The sequence below is a fragment of the Pungitius pungitius genome, chromosome 19 (genome assembly GCF_949316345.1).
Source record: "Pungitius pungitius chromosome 19, fPunPun2.1, whole genome shotgun sequence".
NCBI lineage: Eukaryota > Metazoa > Chordata > Actinopteri > Perciformes > Gasterosteidae > Pungitius > Pungitius pungitius.
The window spans coordinates 1727155-1745593 of record NC_084918.1 but is presented as its reverse complement, the minus strand read 5'-3'; the positions used below and the strand labels follow the sequence as shown (position 1 = coordinate 1745593).

At 45.8% G+C, this 18439-nt stretch overlaps 1 protein-coding gene across 1 annotated transcript in view; it reads right to left on the bottom strand.

Moving 5' to 3' along the window:
* Window positions 1-18226, bottom strand: part of LOC119198554 (cadherin-12-like) — a 44681-nt gene extending 26455 nt beyond the window's left edge. Inside the window, exons 1-4 of the mRNA XM_037455882.2 lie at window positions 17911-18226; window positions 6377-6671; window positions 3739-3858; window positions 2375-2542 (exon numbers count right to left, since the gene is read on the bottom strand). Coding sequence (XP_037311779.2) covers window positions 2375-2542; window positions 3739-3858; window positions 6377-6671; window positions 17911-18156 — 829 coding nt within the window. The 5' untranslated portion in view covers window positions 18157-18226. The remainder of the gene's footprint in view (window positions 1-2374; window positions 2543-3738; window positions 3859-6376; window positions 6672-17910) is intronic.
* Window positions 18227-18439: the final 213 nt, after the last annotated feature.

Here is an 18439-nt window from a genome sequence, read left to right as displayed (position 1 = left end):
TTTTTTTTTTTTTTTTTTTGAACGGTAGCATCTGCTCATCCCGGAGACGTGAAACATTTTGCATCACAAAAGCAGAGTGAACATCTGGTCGGCTTCACCGTGGCTCCGTTGGGAATTTAGTAAAAGACACTATGAAAAGTTTGGAAATTATTTCATTCCCATCTTGTGGGTTCAGGCTACATACTTCAATGTGTCATTTTAAACACGTTTTTCTGACACTAGTGCTGTGTCAAAAGGGTCACAAACATTTATTTGTGACTATTTGTTATGTACGAGTGGAATTCCTCCTGCTCGAGTCCCTGCATTGTTCGCGTTAATTCAACACATTCTCAACACATTCCTACGTTTGATGCAACTTGACACATTGTGCTGCCGCTGCAGCAACCAATCAGCCAAGACCAGCTCCGCAAAACAACAATGTTTGCTCCTTGGGATTTGATTTATTTGGCCCTCATATGACAAGCAAACGCTAAGAATAGCAGAGGCTGTGTGCAAGAGACAACAGTGTGTACTTGTGTGGATGAATTTGAACACAAATGTCTACAATAAGAGTGTCGAGGCACTCACAGCGCTACAAGCGGAGGCTGCTCGGCAGGAACATTTCTTATTTTTGGTTGGGGACCAAAATACCCGAATTCGCTTAGACCATTGGAAAATATTGAATTAAGTGTTTTCCCCTAATGACATATGCTTGATGTTGCGCTACACTAGCTGCACTGCCCGTGCGTGTGCATCACAGCACGCCAACTCATTGGCTATTCCTCAATTCTACAATGGATCTGAGCCTTTCCCTCCGTGTTGATCCGAGGATTTAGAGAAGGGGAGCTGAGATAAATGGATACATTTGGCTGCTGTGAGTTCAATAAATAATCAAGTACTGTCAAGGACAGGCATTCGTTTCCAAAGTCTTTTAAGGTGAATGTCCTTTGAAAGACAGGAAGGAGCGCCAGTGGCAAAACGGGGAGCTGCTGTTAAAGAGGAATTAACAAACCGCAGTTAAGGGCAGACACCCACGATGAAAATTCACAGTTTATTACTTACATTAAGGCTGTTATTATTTAGGCTCCCTCAAACCGCGTGTTTTAATATGTAAATGAGGCCTTGTGTTATTATGTATGCAATCATTTTCCAAATCTAAATCATTGGATGAATTTCTAGTTTCATTTCGATGAACTATTGGACAAATCAGAAAATAAAATTGCACACTTAAAAAATGTTGTATGAATCATGCTGTGGATGAATGAACCAAAGCCACGGGACCAACCTCCCAAGAAAGAACTAAGTGTCCTGGAAGCAATGGGCACGTTTAAACCTCGTTTCTCCCTGGGGGGTCGGTGGGTCCCCGTTCTTCAATGTTAATTCAACAAAGTCGTCCCATGCAGTTAGACACCCCTATTAACCATGACCATTACAGGCATTACATCGCCACCGCATCTGGTGCCATTAGAGGATTGACGGTTTACAAATACTTAATCTAGATGAGGTGAGGCGGCGGGGGGGGGGGGGGGGGCGGCTCAAGGAAAAAGACAGATGTGGGAGGGAGCAATAATATAAGTAAACCGAATCAACCGATGAGCATCTCCAATATGGCAAACTCCCATTTAATTTCTTGTTATTTTCTAACCTCTAAGCCCTCTATGGTTTAGGACAGGGTAGAGGAGCCGCCATCCTTGGCCCCCCCCCTGCTGTGACAGCATTATGGAAATATCATCTCCTCCCTGCAGCCAGGCGAGCTTGACCGCCACACCGCCCGTAGTATTTAAATTCAGAGGAGACCACTGCGTGTCGCCTCCTGAAACCTGAAGACGCCGCATCCGTGCACACCCTGCCCCGTTTGGCCTTTTCCTGTTGTACACTTGCTGTTTTGGAATATAATAGATTTTCTGCACCCAATGTAGCAGGGGAAGGTTTTACAGATCAACGTGTTTACAGCCCTGCTTCGTACATGACCTGCTGAACGGTACAATCGAATTAATCTGGTTCAGCAGCTTATTCAAAATACCGGATGAAATACAGTGTTTAACTACACTGACACAATCCCTGGTGCAGCCCCATCCTGCTCAAACCTCGTCTAAATATAGAAGGGTGCCCCGTGAGGGAAATAACACCTACCCTGGTTTATTTGCCAGCAATATGTAGATGCAATCACGCTAAATACACAGTTTTTGCTTACGACAGCACATAATGACAAATAATGAAAACCAATTACAGGCAGTGAGACTCGATGAACACCCCCTGCCCCGTTGTAATTGCACACTGTTTATTTCCCGGTCATAAAATAGAACCTGCGTGAGGTCATCTGCGTTATTATTGTTTTCCCAAAATAAAAATCTTTTAAATTTTTTTTTATTTTTTTTAACAAAAGGGCACTCACTTTTGGAGAACCTGGGCGGGTTGTCGTTGACGTCGCTGAGGGTGATGTTGACGAAGGTGGTCCCGGCCAGCCCCCCGAGCTGGCCCCCCATGTCCTTGGCCTGGATTAATACCTGGTACTGCTCCTTCACCTCTCTGTCCATATTGGGCAAGGCCGTCTTTATAACACCTGATGCAGGGTAAGATTGATGGGGAATAAAGATGGAAAAGGAAGAGAGGGCGGGAGGGAGGGATAGAAGTAGTGAAGATGAAGACAAAGACACGGTAAACATTGCATCCTTTGAAATGTATTTGGTGCCAATTCCACAATTTTCCCTCAAAATTTACAATACACTTACGCCCCAGGAAGAAGCTCCCACCGGGGCTAAAATAGAGGTCATTTTACGAACCGGAGACGCTTGACATTCAATGGGGAACACTGGAGGAGCCATATAATGATTCACTTGAGGATCAGAGACCCTGAGATCAGAAAGCGTTTGTACTGCAGATTATTGGTTGGGTCAGTGGGAGGTTGGCATGCTAAAAGGGGAGGAAGGTCTGCACTTTTTCCCTCCACTCGTCTCCATTCCACACACCGAGGATGCGACGATGTACAATTTGATCCGCAGGCCCCGTAGACATGTGATAGCAAATCAAAGGCTATATTTATTTTCCATCATTTTGTCTACATGCGAGTTGAGTTAATCCCTGAGAGATAATGCGTGAGATTGTCGCCCCCCCCCCTCTTCCCTTGTTCACCTTTTCCTTGCAGTGTTCACTCTCGTTGCAGATGTGCGCTTGGAGATACACGCAGGCCCAGCAGGGCAAACGTTTACTTCCACGCTTTTCTTTTTTTTTCTTCCAGCATCAGTTTAAAATACGGTCACAGTTTGCAAAAAGTCAGGCATGGGGGGGCGTAACCGGCAAAACAGATTCCCGCGTATCTGTCACATGTGAGCCTATTCTGGTGCGCTTTGAACTGCCCCAGATGGGGGGAGCCAACATGGGAAAGCGTTTGAGATTTAGAGCCGTCTTAAGTGTCACCCATGCCTTGTGCATCCCTTTTCCTGCTGAGTACTCTGTATCCCTCGCAGACGGTCCCCCCCCCCCCACCCCCCCTCCCCCGGTGGGTTTTCAGATCAGTTTGTGAGTTCACCTGATATGTTGCAAAAAGTGCTCGCTCCTCCAACACGACGAGCAGCTCGAGCTGCTCTACTTCTTATATACTTTTTTTCTTTCTTCTTGGTACCCATTTTTAAAAAAAAAATGTGATATTATGCTAATTGACCGGGTGACCCAAATAGAATCTCCTGCGTACCCCCATCGGTCCCAGCAGTTTGGAAGACACTTACTAAATCCCTGTTGTGTGGCATCCCGGTTCTTTACCTGTTTTAGGGTCGACAGAGAAGTAGGGCTGGCCATGCAGGATGCTGTATACCACTCTGGCACTGTTTCCATACGTAGGGTCATCTGCATCCGTGGCTGTCACTTGGGTCACATACGCCCCTGAGAGAAAAAAAGAGTGGAAAGACATCGAATTCAAATATATGTGTGTCCTCTCGAGACTGCAAACCAAACTCCTGGAACTTCATCGAGCAATCTCACCCGGCACCAATGAGTGGTGAATCACAGCCGGGACAATTAGCTAACCATGCACGGTCAAAGGCGCCGATAGAGTGTAATGAAGAGGAGATGGGATGTGCACAGATGTTGTTCAATTGCCTTGCTGTAGGTTGTGCAAAGTTGCGCATTTGCGGTACTACTAAGTGGGCATTAATTAAAAACAAATAAAGTGAGGGCAACAAAAAAAAGGGCTATTGTGCCAATAACAATGCTACCATTAAGAGAACAAAGGGACATGGCGAGGACAGCATTAGGGTGGCACTGTTCCAAACTGTTGGGGAAGTAGGACAGAATAATTACATGTTGGAGGTTTGGCTCATCCTCATTAACTAGCTGGCACCCAACACCCTCCTTGTTTAGACTGTATTTAAATTCAGCGGTCTCAGTCCAAAGGTCCCAGGTTTATTGGAGCGGTGAACCAACAAAATGCCTCCTCAGCCAGAGCTTTTTATTCTTGTTTCTTGTAGAGAGGGCGGGTCGCAGGACAGTTTGAGACGGGCGACGTCGCAGACTTTGAGTTTTGACCGCAGCATCGGCGCAGCGCCTGTGTGAGCGGGATCCGACCGACCAGAGGCCCCGAGCGGTTTCGAATGGACATTTCGAATTGCGGGTAAGCTCCCGGTTTGCTGTAAAGGACCTGGCTGCACATCCAAAATGGGCTTTGCGGTCCGAGCGGACGGTGACAATGGCATTAAAACGTTAGGTGGGAGAGATTAGCGCGTCCATCCCTCCTCACAAAGCCACACGTGCCTCTCTCATCAGTGTGAGACACTAACCAATTGAATCCTATTGCTGCGACTGTGGAGGTGTGTGAGCGGCGAGGAGGAAGCGGCCTGAAAGGTCATGTTGATGAACACGGGAGGGGAATACAGACCTTTGCAAAAATAATGATTATCTATCTCACTAAGTATTATTTATATTACAATATTCAACAAATCACTGGAATGTACTGCAGAGGAAACCAATTAACTTGGCACAAGACACAATGCATACAGATGTTGTATTTGAATATGAGGAAGGAGAGAGAAGAATGGAAATACTGATCCGTGTGTTTAAATCTGATATTATTAACTATCGTAAATGTTTGGAGACAATGGGAGCTTTTTTTTTTTAAATTCCTCACTCAATAAAATTCTTGTTCTGTTTAATCGTTTCCTTTCTTAGTGATTGGGGATAAAATAATTGCATACAACTCTAGGGGATTATTGAGAATAAGCAATTTCATCAAATCTGTCCATAGTCTTCATTACCAACCATTAGTGCATATTCATGTTCAGCAGCTCTCCCTTTTAGTTTTTGTTTACTCCCTAACATTAAAAAAACATCCAGAGGGGGATTCTAAGACATCAAGGAGAACGTAACCGTTAATGAACCCATTGATCAAGTCTTGCTGCTATGAATATTGATGAGGACTTTGACTGTTTGTTTGATGATTGTTTTTTTTGTTTTCTAGATATGACTGAGTTTTTCAGACTCTCGGTCGTGTTCTCGTGCTGAGATATTTTTCATAGTGGTGTCACTCACAATTTGGCAATGCGTAATTGTCAGCCGTGGGATTTAATGGCTTCAACTATGAGTGACAACAAAAGATTATTTTTAAACAGTGTATTCTTATTAGTCAAAAGTCTCTATTTCTAGAGCTGTTGGCGTCATGACTTACAACAGCTTGCATTCGTGCTTCAGAAGTGACACAAGCAAGTGTTCATTTGTGGAGATTATCTTGCCAGACAAAGCGTGTTAGTATCATCCACTTTTGTTACTGTTGTCTGCAATAATCCATAATCCAATGGAAAAGTCCCATTAGCCTTATGTCTGGAGAAAACAGCGCAATGCAACAAAAAAAAAAGAGAAAAAACTACAGCACAATAAATTCACTTGAAGTCTTGACTCACGAAGCGTGAAGACCGCGTGCCGCATCGATGGGACGTTTGAATCGTTCATTAAGCTCAGCCGCTTGTCTCTGGACCAACACGAGGAGAACGCGCTAACTCCACACAGAAGGTTCCAACCCTTCAGCTAACCATCGTGCCGCTTGGCAGCTTCTCCGACTCTACAACACGGCGTCGTGCAGCTCAGGAGTGTTTCGCATGCCCGGCTTTTCGTTTCATACTCTTGAGACTGCAGATGTCTTCAGTTTTTATTTTTTTAGGGCTCCATCTGCGTTCACATCCAGAGGGAACTCTTCTTGTGGCGGATTACCTTGATCTATTCTCCCTTTGGGAGAGTGGGGGGGGGGGGGGGCTGTATGAAGACAAAGCTGTGAAATATACTCGGGGAATAACTAACCGAAATGTCCAAATGTGGCGGCGCAGTATTGCTTACTGTGTGGTTGAGGAAGGGAGAACAAAGTGTGGATGATTCTTATCGATTAGGCCAAGTACTGGCCCCTTGGATCCCTTACCTACTGGGGACATCTCGGGGACAGTGGCCGTGTACGGGCCCTCCAGAAACTTTGGCTCGTTGTCGTTTATGTCTTGAACCTTGATGACGAACTCGGATTCCGGCTCCAGGGGCCTGTTGGTGTCGATGTCGACGGCCTGGGCGCGAAGGGTGTAGTAAGGCTTCTCCTCCCTGTCAAGGCTCCTTAAGGCATGGATGTCCCCGGTCGTTTGGTCAATTGTGAAAATGGAGCCAGCGCCGTCTCCCGAGAGAGTGTACTTCACCGCATTGTCCCCCCCGTCGAGGTCAGTGTGCAGCTGCGAGACAAAAAGCGGGGGAAAAGACAGGTTGAGTGCAAACATTGGCACAGATAATGATTCATTGGAAACACTGGGGAAGAGCTGTCAAAGAACACTATTTCACAGAGACAGTCAAGGAAACTGGCCGAGCATCAAAGAGCAAATTTGTGTCTCTGCAAAGATGTGCGAAACACCAAGTCACCAGGAAAAATGAAAAGGGCGTACTTTCAGAACGTTTCACAGATTAATGAGGCTAAATCTCTCATAAATAATGTATCTTCCTCCGTGCAATTACGCCGCAGTGATAACTCTTCGACATCATGGAACCATTTCTATTCAGGGAGGACTCCAAAATCTTTCCCTCAAAGTGGCACGAATCGGGCTTTGAAAAATAGAGGCAAACACTCAACGAGGCCAATTTGTCGACGCCCGACAGCGGAGGTTCTGCGACCAGACGACTCTCGGCACCGTTGCCAGCTCTGGAGGGAGAACATCTTTGTTAATATATATCCAGGGCCACGGCAGCTCTCTTTGTACAAGACAAACACACTGTGGGCCGTGGCAGAAAGCCTATAGACACAGTTATGTTTACCTCCCCGAAGAGATCAGCCGCACAATTCAAAGCCGTTGAAATATTTAAGGGCTCTAATGCAACGTGATCATCACCGTACATGGGTGAGGATTTTTAGCCTCTTCATCCAAGTACATGGAATCGACCCGCAGCCTTATTCCCTGAGACAAGGTAGAGATGTTTTAATGAAACACAAGCTGCGATGCATCTGACCTTTAGCTTTGGCATCGGGGCAACAAAGCCAATGCTAAAGGGTGTGGTGTCAAACTGATCTGATTTAAATACTGGGACCATTAGCGTGCTGGCTTGTCAGCCTTAATATAAGTCAAGCAAAGCCTCTCTTCCCTCTAATGGCATTATCCTTGGAATTACCACAATCTTACCCTATCCTTATCCTTAACTATTTTAGTTGCACGTAGTGAGCCGTGAGCTCTCGCTAACCTCCGCCGTGGTGCAGCTGCCTCGCACAAGCTGATGACTGAATGAGTTATTCAGCCCCTTACTTTCTGCCCCAAAGGTAAACACGCTGTCATTTGCACATGGCCAATTATCCGGTGAGTCTCTGTGATAATTACAGCGCGGAGAGGAGACGAAATTTTGGAGGCAGCGATGAAAATCTCTGTAGGTTAACGCTGAGAACAAAACCAGACGCGCAAACACGAGCACAAACTCGTGAATTCACACACTGCTGAATCGGCGAAAATTACCCAGCTCCCACTAACATAGTTGTGGTGTTATCATCCAGGGTGCGTTATTCATCAAAGACGTGTGAGCACTATTTCTACTTCGGGAGCCTTGATGCATGACCAGTAGGTCGCACAATAAGTTATGAGTATCGTCTATCTAAATACTGCGGGGAATATGAGGCTCCACTATGAAAAAATATAATCAAAGACTTTAAAAGTAAATTGCAAACTGCAATCATTATTAATCTCTAAAACATTAGCATGATACATTTGGTGAAGAAGATTAATTAGGCTCTTTGCAATATCATATATAGGCTTCCCACTCCTTGTGTGGCCTATTTAGAGTTTTCTTTAGCTGCGGTTTAACTGTGGTCACCAGCTAAAGCTGTTACCATGATTATTAGTATTAGTGTTAAACCTTAGTTTAATGTGATGCTTCACTTCAACACATGATCAACAAACCCACATCATTGTACCGGCTGAGTGGTAAACACGCCCACCCCCTCACCTCACCTCACCTCACCTATGGCCCGCTGTGGCTCGCTACACAGAGACAAGACGAGAGAACCACGAGGTCAGAATAACAGGAACAGATGGAGATGGAGCTGGCTCGTATATTTCCTGCCTCACACTGCTGTTGCATTCACTGACGCCGGATGCTTCCATCGCCCAAGCGAAACGTGAATAAAAACATTTCCGATGCTGCTTTGTTTGAGCATGTGGCGTTTTTTTAAAAGAGTTACACAGTCTACCGCCAAATAAAGCAGAGCGCTGCCCCTCTAATTAAACACCTCACATCATTAAAGAGAGCAACAGTCTTTAAGCACTTGTTGGAGCTGTAATGATTGTGGTGGTGTGACATGGTCTGCAGGTGAGGCTGCGGAGCAATAATTACTCTCACCGACACACCGAGGCCTCGGTGTGCGACAAAAACGAGAAGATTTCTGTGAAACCTTCGCTCTGCTTTAAGCAAGTAAAGTTCAACAGAGGATGAATTCACTCTCTGTTTTTCCTGTGGCCGTGGATTGATGCAGACGGAACCCAGTCGTCAAACGCACACATGCCTTTTCCGCCATGTCCTGTGTGTGTTTTGTGTGGTTGGACTGTTGCTCGACCCCCGGGCGCTGCACTTACATCAGACGCAGCATCCTGCAACTCGGGGGGGGGGGGGTAGCGTCTCTCTTTGTGGTTTTCATTGTTTTAGTTTTTTTTTATCCGTCGCTAGTTTGTTATCATTCTGTAATCCTGTAATCTTCCTGCAATCCGTCCACATGATCCGCAGCGCGGTTTACTGGGCCTGGTTTGTCCTTTTAGGGACATGACGTGAGGACACCACCGCTCCTTCCTGTGAAGCATGTTCAAAGTTGTCGCTTCTCTCTCTCCGCTTGTGGCGAAGCGAAAGGGAGCCGGGCGGCAGATGGACTGTTGGAGCAACAATGGAGACGTAATGGGGCTCAAGCTTTGACATCTCACACTGAGCCGAGGTCGACGCACACACACATGGCAACAGATGCTTTTGTGAAAATCCATTTTTTGTTCAGAATTTTTGATTGCTTTGGTTCACAATACGTTTATCTGTCGCCCTCTCCCCCAGCAGAGAGAATAACAAACGTCTTCCTGTGGAGTCAACACCTGGTGGAGCTTAATCAACGTCTTTTCTGAGGAATTGCAGCCGCTTCTGTTGCCGGGCAGATTTCTTTTATTACAAAAAATAATGAATTACGGTCTGTTTATTCACAACTCCTCAATCTGTTCAGTTTTATACACTCACCGGCCACTTTATTAGGTACACCTGTCCAACTGCTCGTTAACACTTAATTTCTAAGCAGCCAATCACATGGCGGCAACTCAGTGCATTTAGGCATGTAGACATTGTCAAGACAATCTCCTGCAGTTCAAACCGAGCATCAGTATGGGGAAGAAAGGTGATTTGAGTGACTTTGAACGTGGCATGATTGTTGGTGCCAGAAGGGCTGGTCTGAGTATTTCAGAAACTGCTAATCTACTGGGATTTTCACGCACAACCATCTCTAGGGTTTACAGAGAATGGTCCGAAAAAGAAAAAACATCCAGTGAGCGGCAGTTCTGTGGGCGGAAATGCCTTGTTGATGCCAGAGGTCAGAGGAGAATGGCCAGACTGGTTCGAGCTGATAGAAGGGCAACAGTGACTCAAATAACCACCCGTTACAACCAAGGTGGGCATAAGAGCATCTCTGAACGCACAGTACGTCGAACTTTGAGGCAGATGGGCTACAGCAGCAGAAGACCACACCGGGTGCCACTCCTTTCAGCTAAGAACAGGAATCTGAGGCTACAATTTGCACAAGCTCATCGAAATTGGACAATAGAAGATTGGAAAAACGTTGCCTGCTCTGATGAGTCTTGATTTCTGCTGCGACATTCGGATGGTAGGGTCAGAATTTGGCGTCTACAACATGAAAGCATGGATCCATCCTGCCTTGTATCAACGGTTCAGGCTGGTGGTGGTGGTGTCATGGTGTGGGGAATATTTTCTTGGCACTCTTTGGGTCCCTTGGTACCAATTGAGCATCGTTGCAACGCCACAGCCTACCTGAGTATTGTTGCTGACCATGTCCATCCCTTTATGACCACAATGTACCCAACTTCTGATGGCTACTTTCAGCAGGATAATGCGCCATGTCATAAAGCTGGAATCATCTCAGACTGGTTTCTTGAACATGACAATGAGTTCGCTGTACTCAAATGGCCTCCACAATCACCAGATCTCAATCCAATAGAGCATCTTTGGGATGTGGTGGAACGGGAGATTCGCATCATGGATGTGCAGCCGACAAATCTGCGGCAACTGTGTGATGCCATCATGTCAATATGGACCAAACTTCCTGAGGAATGCTTCCAGCACCTTGTTGAATCTATGCCTCGAAGAATTGAGGCAGTTCTGAAGGCAAAAGGGGGTCCAACCCGTTACTAGCATGGGGTACCTAATAAAGTGGCCGGTGAGTGTACGTCATCACCCAAGAGAGGCACCTGCTAATGATTCAGCACTGCAATTAAAGATGAAAAAGAAATGCAAATAATAAAAAGCATAGGCACGTTGCCTCATTAATTATAGGCCAAGTGAATTTTGACTTGTATTAATTAAAAAATGTCATTACTCTAACAATGGTTATTATATATAAAAAAAAGAAAATGAATAGTGATGCAGGGGAGAACCACTCAGTCACATCCGTCTTTGTCCAGAGAGAGTGACGAAAAAATTGTTCACAACTCCTAACAATCGCATTCATTATCTGCACATAAGTCAAAGGATGGCTTCAGTGACACCTCATGTGGATCACGTTGCTCCGCGAGACGGTGCGATCACACGCGCCCGTATTTCCGGGAGAATCTCCACACCCTCCATTTTTCATGATAAGCATAATTAGCGCGACGCCGCGCTCTGGGAACCAGTTGAATTGGCAGCTATAAAAAGAAGCAGGTACAGAGCGAGGAAAGGAAATAAGATTCCTGCTCACAGCCAAACTCCCACCATCTGTTTGAGTGAGTGTGTTTGCATTCATGGAGGTGGGGTTTTTTTCCCACACATTTTTCTCAAACCGTCAAACATTTAGCAGTTTTTTGAAGGTTAGTTAATGCTTTTGTTGAACAGATGTTTCCCTTGGCTGTTGTTTCTCTCTTTTTGTGAACTTTCACAGTCCTGAGTGGACATGCATTAGGCATGGTTGATCTTCCAGAGATGTTCCTCCCCAGCCACTAACCCCGGTCCGGAGCAGGTTGAGGCAGTGCAGATGGCCGGGCCCCCTCCCCCCCCCCAAACCCACTGCATTAGCACTACTGTCAAAACAAATATATCGGCAGGCCTGATACTCATTGACCGAAGCAGCTCGACGACGGGGGGGGAACAGTGATGGCTGATCTCTGCTGGCTGTGAACTAGTCCCACACCTCAGGTCAGTGACTGTTCCATGCGGGGGACTCCCGGCTCGCAGGGAGGGGGCGGCGCTCACGCCTGCTTTCGGGCATTTGCAGCACACGGCCTCCTCATTTGTTATGCAGCGAACCCGCGTATTGATTAATACGAGTGATTTCGGAGGTGAATGTAACCAACCTCTGTAGAAATTGCTGTAATTGGATTTCTGCAGCCGGGACGATGCGGCGGCGGCGCTCTCAGGAATGCATGTGGGGGCGGCGACTCGATGGCAGGCCTACGTTCTCGTACTTGAGCGGCTCAGCGACCTCGTACGCCGGCAACGACGTTCACAAACCACTAAAAATTCTGAAAACGGGTTGGCACGTACCTGTCCTTGTAATCGTCTCTTTGATTTAGCATAGAAATCAGTGTGGGTTGTAGTCTAAAGTTTAACAGAAACTAAATGGCTCTTTCTTTTTTTTCCCCAAATACAAAGCATAACAGCTCTGTAGAGCATTCATGTTCCCCACTTGAGATGAGAAGTCAGTAACTAAAGTGGAGAATTGAATATATCCTTTGGTTTCATCATGGCACTGCCTTGTTTTGCATTAATCAGACATGGATACACAGAGGATTGTTGCATTGAAGTCACACTTTTTGGTATTGTGTCGACCCAAATTATTCCCTCATGCCTGATTCTCTAACCTTCAAACGAACACAGTTGCTGTCGTGCACCTTGTAGAATGAGCGGTGTTTCCTGGTATGCTGTATATTCCTGTAATCCCCACTGATACCACAAGGTCATTGATTGCATTTTCATAAAACAGTTTGAATAAATTGATCCTCTTGCGTATCGCACTCATACATCCCTCATCAGAATTCCCCCCAATGTGCTGTTAATCAGCGTGAATCATTCTGGGCCCGTTGGGGCTTCCTGTGCATCCCGACCGCTGTCGCGGATTTCATTTTCATGCCGCCGTTCATTATCGGCTCTGAAACTCCCGTTCAATCCCACAGGCCGTTCGCACCGGCAACCCGGCGATGACAGGGCGTCGGTATCGGTTCCCAGCCCCCCCCCCCCCCCCCTTCGCTAGCGGCCTGTCACGACGCGGCCCGGCTGCTCGCGCGGCGCCGTTTGGCGGGTTGTCGGTGCACCGGCGAGCCGCCTGACGGGAAGAAAACAGTGTGTCAAGCGCCGCGGGGGCTTATTATCGCTCATCGATATTGGCCCGCCAGCCGATTCTTTAGCGCTGACAGGCAGCCGCTTGCTATCTGGCTCGTGTCATGCCTCCGTCAAGGAGAAATGAGGGCGGAGGGATAAAATACAATTTATTTGCACGTGTACGGATGTGAGTGTGAGGAAGCGAGAGAGAGAGAAGGAGAGGGGGCTCCAATATTTGATAGATTGACATATCGATAGTGGAGGTCAAAGCTCTTTCTACCGGATTTCACTGCGTCTCACCTGCAGTTGTCGGGCAGGTTCATCAACACGGCCGTTGATATAACTGCGACCTTTTGTCGATAATCTGACGAACCGATGAGATTCAATAAGAAGCAGCTTAATCGTACATTGCAAAATGTTTCCCAAAAATATGTCGGTTATGACGTCATCTTTTGCCACGCAAATAACGGAGGTTATGAGAACGATTTTTGAGGAATCACGATCCTGTACATGATTGTCATTGATCTCAGAGGCCACGGTTTACGGCTGGTTTACGGCTGGTTTACGGCTGGATTCTCATATCACACTTGATTAAGAAATTCAGTGTTCTTGATACAAAATGCAATTTTGTACCCAGAATAACAACAATATGCCTCATCAATGTCAAGGAACAAATGGAAAGAGTTGACCAGGGCAGTAAGTGATACTGATTGGGGGCATTAAAGCGCCGTTTGGAAATATGATCCAGGCAATTCAATAGGAAGGTCCATTATCCATGAGGACCAAATACGTGAAATATATTCCTCTGGCAGGACAGATGAATGGCGTCGTTAGCTTTGGTTTCAGATGTTCTTTTCTGGATTTTCCAGCGACATTCATCATCATCGCATGTTACAATTGTAAATGTCCTCAACCTCTTAATATGTTCTAACGAGCAGCTGAATCACCGGCACACCTCATGCAGAACCTGGAGGAGAGAGATCCTTTCACATTACTGAAGCACTGAGGCAGCCCTTTTCCCAAAGAATTGTGGGATAAGAATTTTTATTTGAGTATTTAAAAATATAATCCACCCATTTTACAGCAGTTCCTTTAGTGGCCTTCAATGTATAATCACCATTAAATTGCTTTATTAACAATGCACTCAAATGTCTTGTGGTGCTGATACATCTCCCCGTCTCAGTGACCACATCATCTATTTGTCATAAGACGAGTTCCTACTTTGGGACGTGCCTCATTGATGCCACGGATACCCCCAGTTATCGTTTGCCTCTTGGCTCACACTCACCGAACGATCCTCTTGCACGGGACGCTGCAAAGCAATCACGCTGTAAAAATCCTGCCGTTTAGGACTGCATGATAATTAGCTGCTGGCTTTGCAGTCAGGCCAGCTGAAGCATTTTTACAACGGCGTCAATAAGCACCGCTGCGTGTAAACCCGTTTGTTGCTTTCATGCAGGCCTCTCCGGGTTTTCGTGCATTTTACCGCTAAATTCGAAAGCATTTAAACGCAAGAATATTTAACTTTGTGGAACCAGGTGTCGCCAGTAAGGCCAGGTGAGGCCGTCTCTGCCGAGCCTGGAGCATAAGTCATGTTCGGACGTCTTTCATGTCCTCCTCATAGGTCGTCATTGAAAGATTAAATTTGCGGGCTCCGCGTCGGTGATAAATCTCAGCCAGGTGTGGGGTGGGACTGAGAGGAAGAGCCATCAATAAAGAGGATGGTCTTTCCTTTTCAGCCAGGAAGAAAGGGAATAAACAAGTTGTGGGAGAAACGGGGTCTGCCCTTTCTGGCAAAACTGGTTTATCGACTTGTATTCAAATGAGCGACCTTTTTATGTGCAGGTGTGCGAAGCCGGGCATTGGAGCATGCCACTGCGTGCCATCACATGCTTTGGATTGCAGTAAAGGGTACTGCACCCCCCCCCCCCCCCCACACACACACACACCTTTTTGTTAGTTTCTAAGTGTGACCGTCCAAATTGATTGCATTTTGACCTTCATTCATGTGCTGCTACGTATCATTTCTGGGGATTCTGGGTATTTGTTGGATTTATAGACTCTCCTTCCGTTGTATGCTTCTTCACCGCTACTCTTGTCAGTTTGTAACGTTTTACTAAATATGCATGTATAAATATATTATATTTATACAGTGGTAGTGGTCCTTTTATGTGTCCCTTTTACAAATAACAACCAAAGTTGCTTATGTTAGGTCTGAATTTCCAGATACTACGTTCAATGGGAGAGTGGCTTTAAGCTAAAAGGTCGAGGGTTTAACAGAGAGTGACATGAGGCAGCCGGGCTTTGTATACATCCACATCACTAATGGCAGATTCTTCTTGCAGATAATCACTGCTCAGCATAGGCAAGGCCTCAGCGTTGTCTAATTGTCAGCACACGCGACTCCTACGTTTACCCCCTCAAGCCTTCTGCTTAATCAGCAATAATGTGGTTGTTGTCCACAGGAGGTTCTCAGAAGAGCCACAGCGTGGGGTTTGTGTTAAATGTTTCTGCTCAAAGGGATTTCTAATGATAACTTCCTCTGGGTTTTTAATTAATATCTTTTTAAAAAGGTGGAAGCAGATAAGTGGACCTGCTTCCCGGGGACGATTTTAATGCCTCTTGACATTTGGACACTTGCAATCTGGATTTATCTTGTCTTTTTTTTATCCGTTGTTGTTTCTCGCTGTTTGCAACCTTTTGCAACCTCAAGAGCCTCTAAGTACAACTTAAGACTGAACAATCATTTTTCAGGAAAAGAAAATTTAGCAATTACTTCAGCGAAACTCACTGTGAAAGTGCACGACAGAATGACCCGGCAGACAGGTCAAAGCCGCGTCAATGACCTGTCAATCACAACATAGACAAGCTTTTTCCACTATTTCGGACCATCGTTTCAAAATAGAGACGTTGCTGTATTGAATTAGAAAATAAATTTAAAATGACCATAAACCTTACAATTTTTACTGAGGTAATAAATCAAGTCAGACGTAAGTCAATTTTCCCATAGTTTTCTCTACAATTGTTCTCAAATGTACATTTTCATTCACAAAGTAGTGCCCAAATTAAAAGAAGAACCTCACAGCCTCACAAGAAAATCAATACAAATGGTATAATATCGTATACGATTATCGGTGGACCGTTTATTCCTCTTTTTTTTTCTACACTTCTGGTTGAGTTTTCCACGGAGGGATCTTTTTGGCTCAGAGCGCCTCGAGACACGGGAGAGACAAGGCAGCAAACGAGCTAATCACCTTTTTTAACAACTACACTTCAGTTGCCCTTGAGCAAGGCAGTAGCTCATTATCAATGGATGTGGGACTAATTGACAAATAGCGCTTAACACCACGCAGGATCTTCTCCCAGCAAAGGAGCAAAGGGGGCGATTAAGCATCAGCTCAGTCTCCTCGCTGTTAGTGACCGCCCAACTGGCCTAGATGTAAAGATTTAGTAGGTTTGTGTGCAATGAATATATCATTGCTTCTGTTTTTTTGGAGTTCTATTTCTCAAATTAGGTCGCGATCATTAAATTGTATGAAAATCCAAGTCTAAATTCATTCTTTTTTTTTTTTTTGTAGTCGTACTATCCCACAGAAACAAGAGGAAAGGCAGTCATGGTAAATGTCTCTATAAAGAAATGTTGCGTTGCTTGTGTCCGTTATTCTGACAAAGACCACTCCCTGGAAACATGGAGGTCATTTAGGACTTCTTCCCTCCTCAGGACTAATCTCAACCTTCACCTCATGTCACAAGAAAAGGTACAGGTGGGGCGAGGGAATGGTGTGAGGGCTTTGGGATACACGTTTCAAATACAGTGTATGCAATTGTTTTGAGTCATTTATAATTTAAAAACTCTTACAATCTCATTAAGTTATAAAAAGAAGACTACATCATCAGAACACAAATAGGCCCCATAGCTTTTTTTTCTCCATGGTGCTTAAGACTTTAAATCAATTACTGCCAACACACCAACACTGGTAGAATCTAATGCCAAACAACGTACCAAGACTGAAGTAAATTAAAGCAGCACTGTGAATAATCCATTGCAGACATATCAGTATTGTTGAATATGTCAAACTAATAAAATACATTAATGCAGACACCTGAGAAATATTGTTAGTAATGATTTAGAAAGTTTCTGTCTTTGGTTGGTCAGCAGTTGTTCCAAATCTCTGCAGGCCACTGAACGCAAACAGACTATCAGAATAAGGCAGTAACGTATGAAAGGACAAGCGATCATTGGCGGGCTAACAGGCTGCTCATTCTCTGTCCGTATCCCGTTAAAGCTGCAACCATCTCGGAGCCAAAGCCCTTCCCATAACATTGCCCCGACAAAGGTCTGAGGATCTCATCTACAAATGCTTTTCATATGGCAACGAATCAGTCAATTACTGTGAAGCAGTGCAGCAGCCCAGGATTAAGTGATTTAGGCTGCAGCCCCCCCCCCCCGCTCTTAGCCTCAGAGGCTTCCACAAACAGCACGGCTTGTCAGGGCTGATTGCAACGGCACTCGGGCAGATGAGTCAGTCGTTCCATTATCCCATGTAAGCCAGGAGTGCCAAATTACAACTTTATCCTTACAGAGTTCACTTGTGAATGTGTTAAGACACGGCGGAGACAAACAAAAAAAGGACTAAAAACCAAGATGGCTGGAGGGTTGGAGGGGGGACAGAAATGTATTTCCACCATGCTGTTGATTCTCTTATTCACGTACACATAATTGTTAACAAATTGGGATATGTTTATATTGTTGATTTTGCCCATCTGGAGCCAAAGAAGTGCAAACACCATAAATTAGAGTGCTTTTCTGTTCCCTTTCCTCTTTTATCACCCTGACATTCTATCGCTCCCTCCATTTACCACCAATTCAATTTCTTCCAAGCTCCTTACTCTGTGATTTATGACTTCTCTTGCACCATAAAAAGCTGGAAAAATGAGCCTCTTTACCTTGCCCACGTACTGCGGGTCCGACCCCATGTACTCCTCCAGCACAAAGAACTGGTTCCACACCCAGCCCCTTTTGACCCGCTGAAATCCAGCCGCCCCATTCCTCATCGGGCCCACCGAACCCCTGGCGTGCTCCCGCGCCAGCCTGCTCCGTCCCAGTGCCGCCGAGGGTGGATGCAAAGAAGAGACTGAGCCTTCGTCAACAAGAACCCAAAGGAACAGCAGCAGGCAGTTCCTTGTTAGCATTGGCGATCTGTGAGGTTCAGGTCCCCAAGTTGAAGTCCAGTGACGAGAGCCGAGCCACGCTGAAACGCCTTGTGCGCGTGGGGGGTGTGGGGGGGGTTTGGGGGAGGGTGGGGAAAGGGGGGCGGTGGCGCCGGTGGTCCGAAAGAAAGGGCAGTTTTCCCGGGTCAGTCAGGATCCCCTTCAGAGGTATCTGGAGCTCATCACCTGGAGAAAATACAGAGTTAGAAAGTTAGCTGTTACCCGCATTGACTGCTGTGTATCAATGATGCAGAGTTATCCCTCT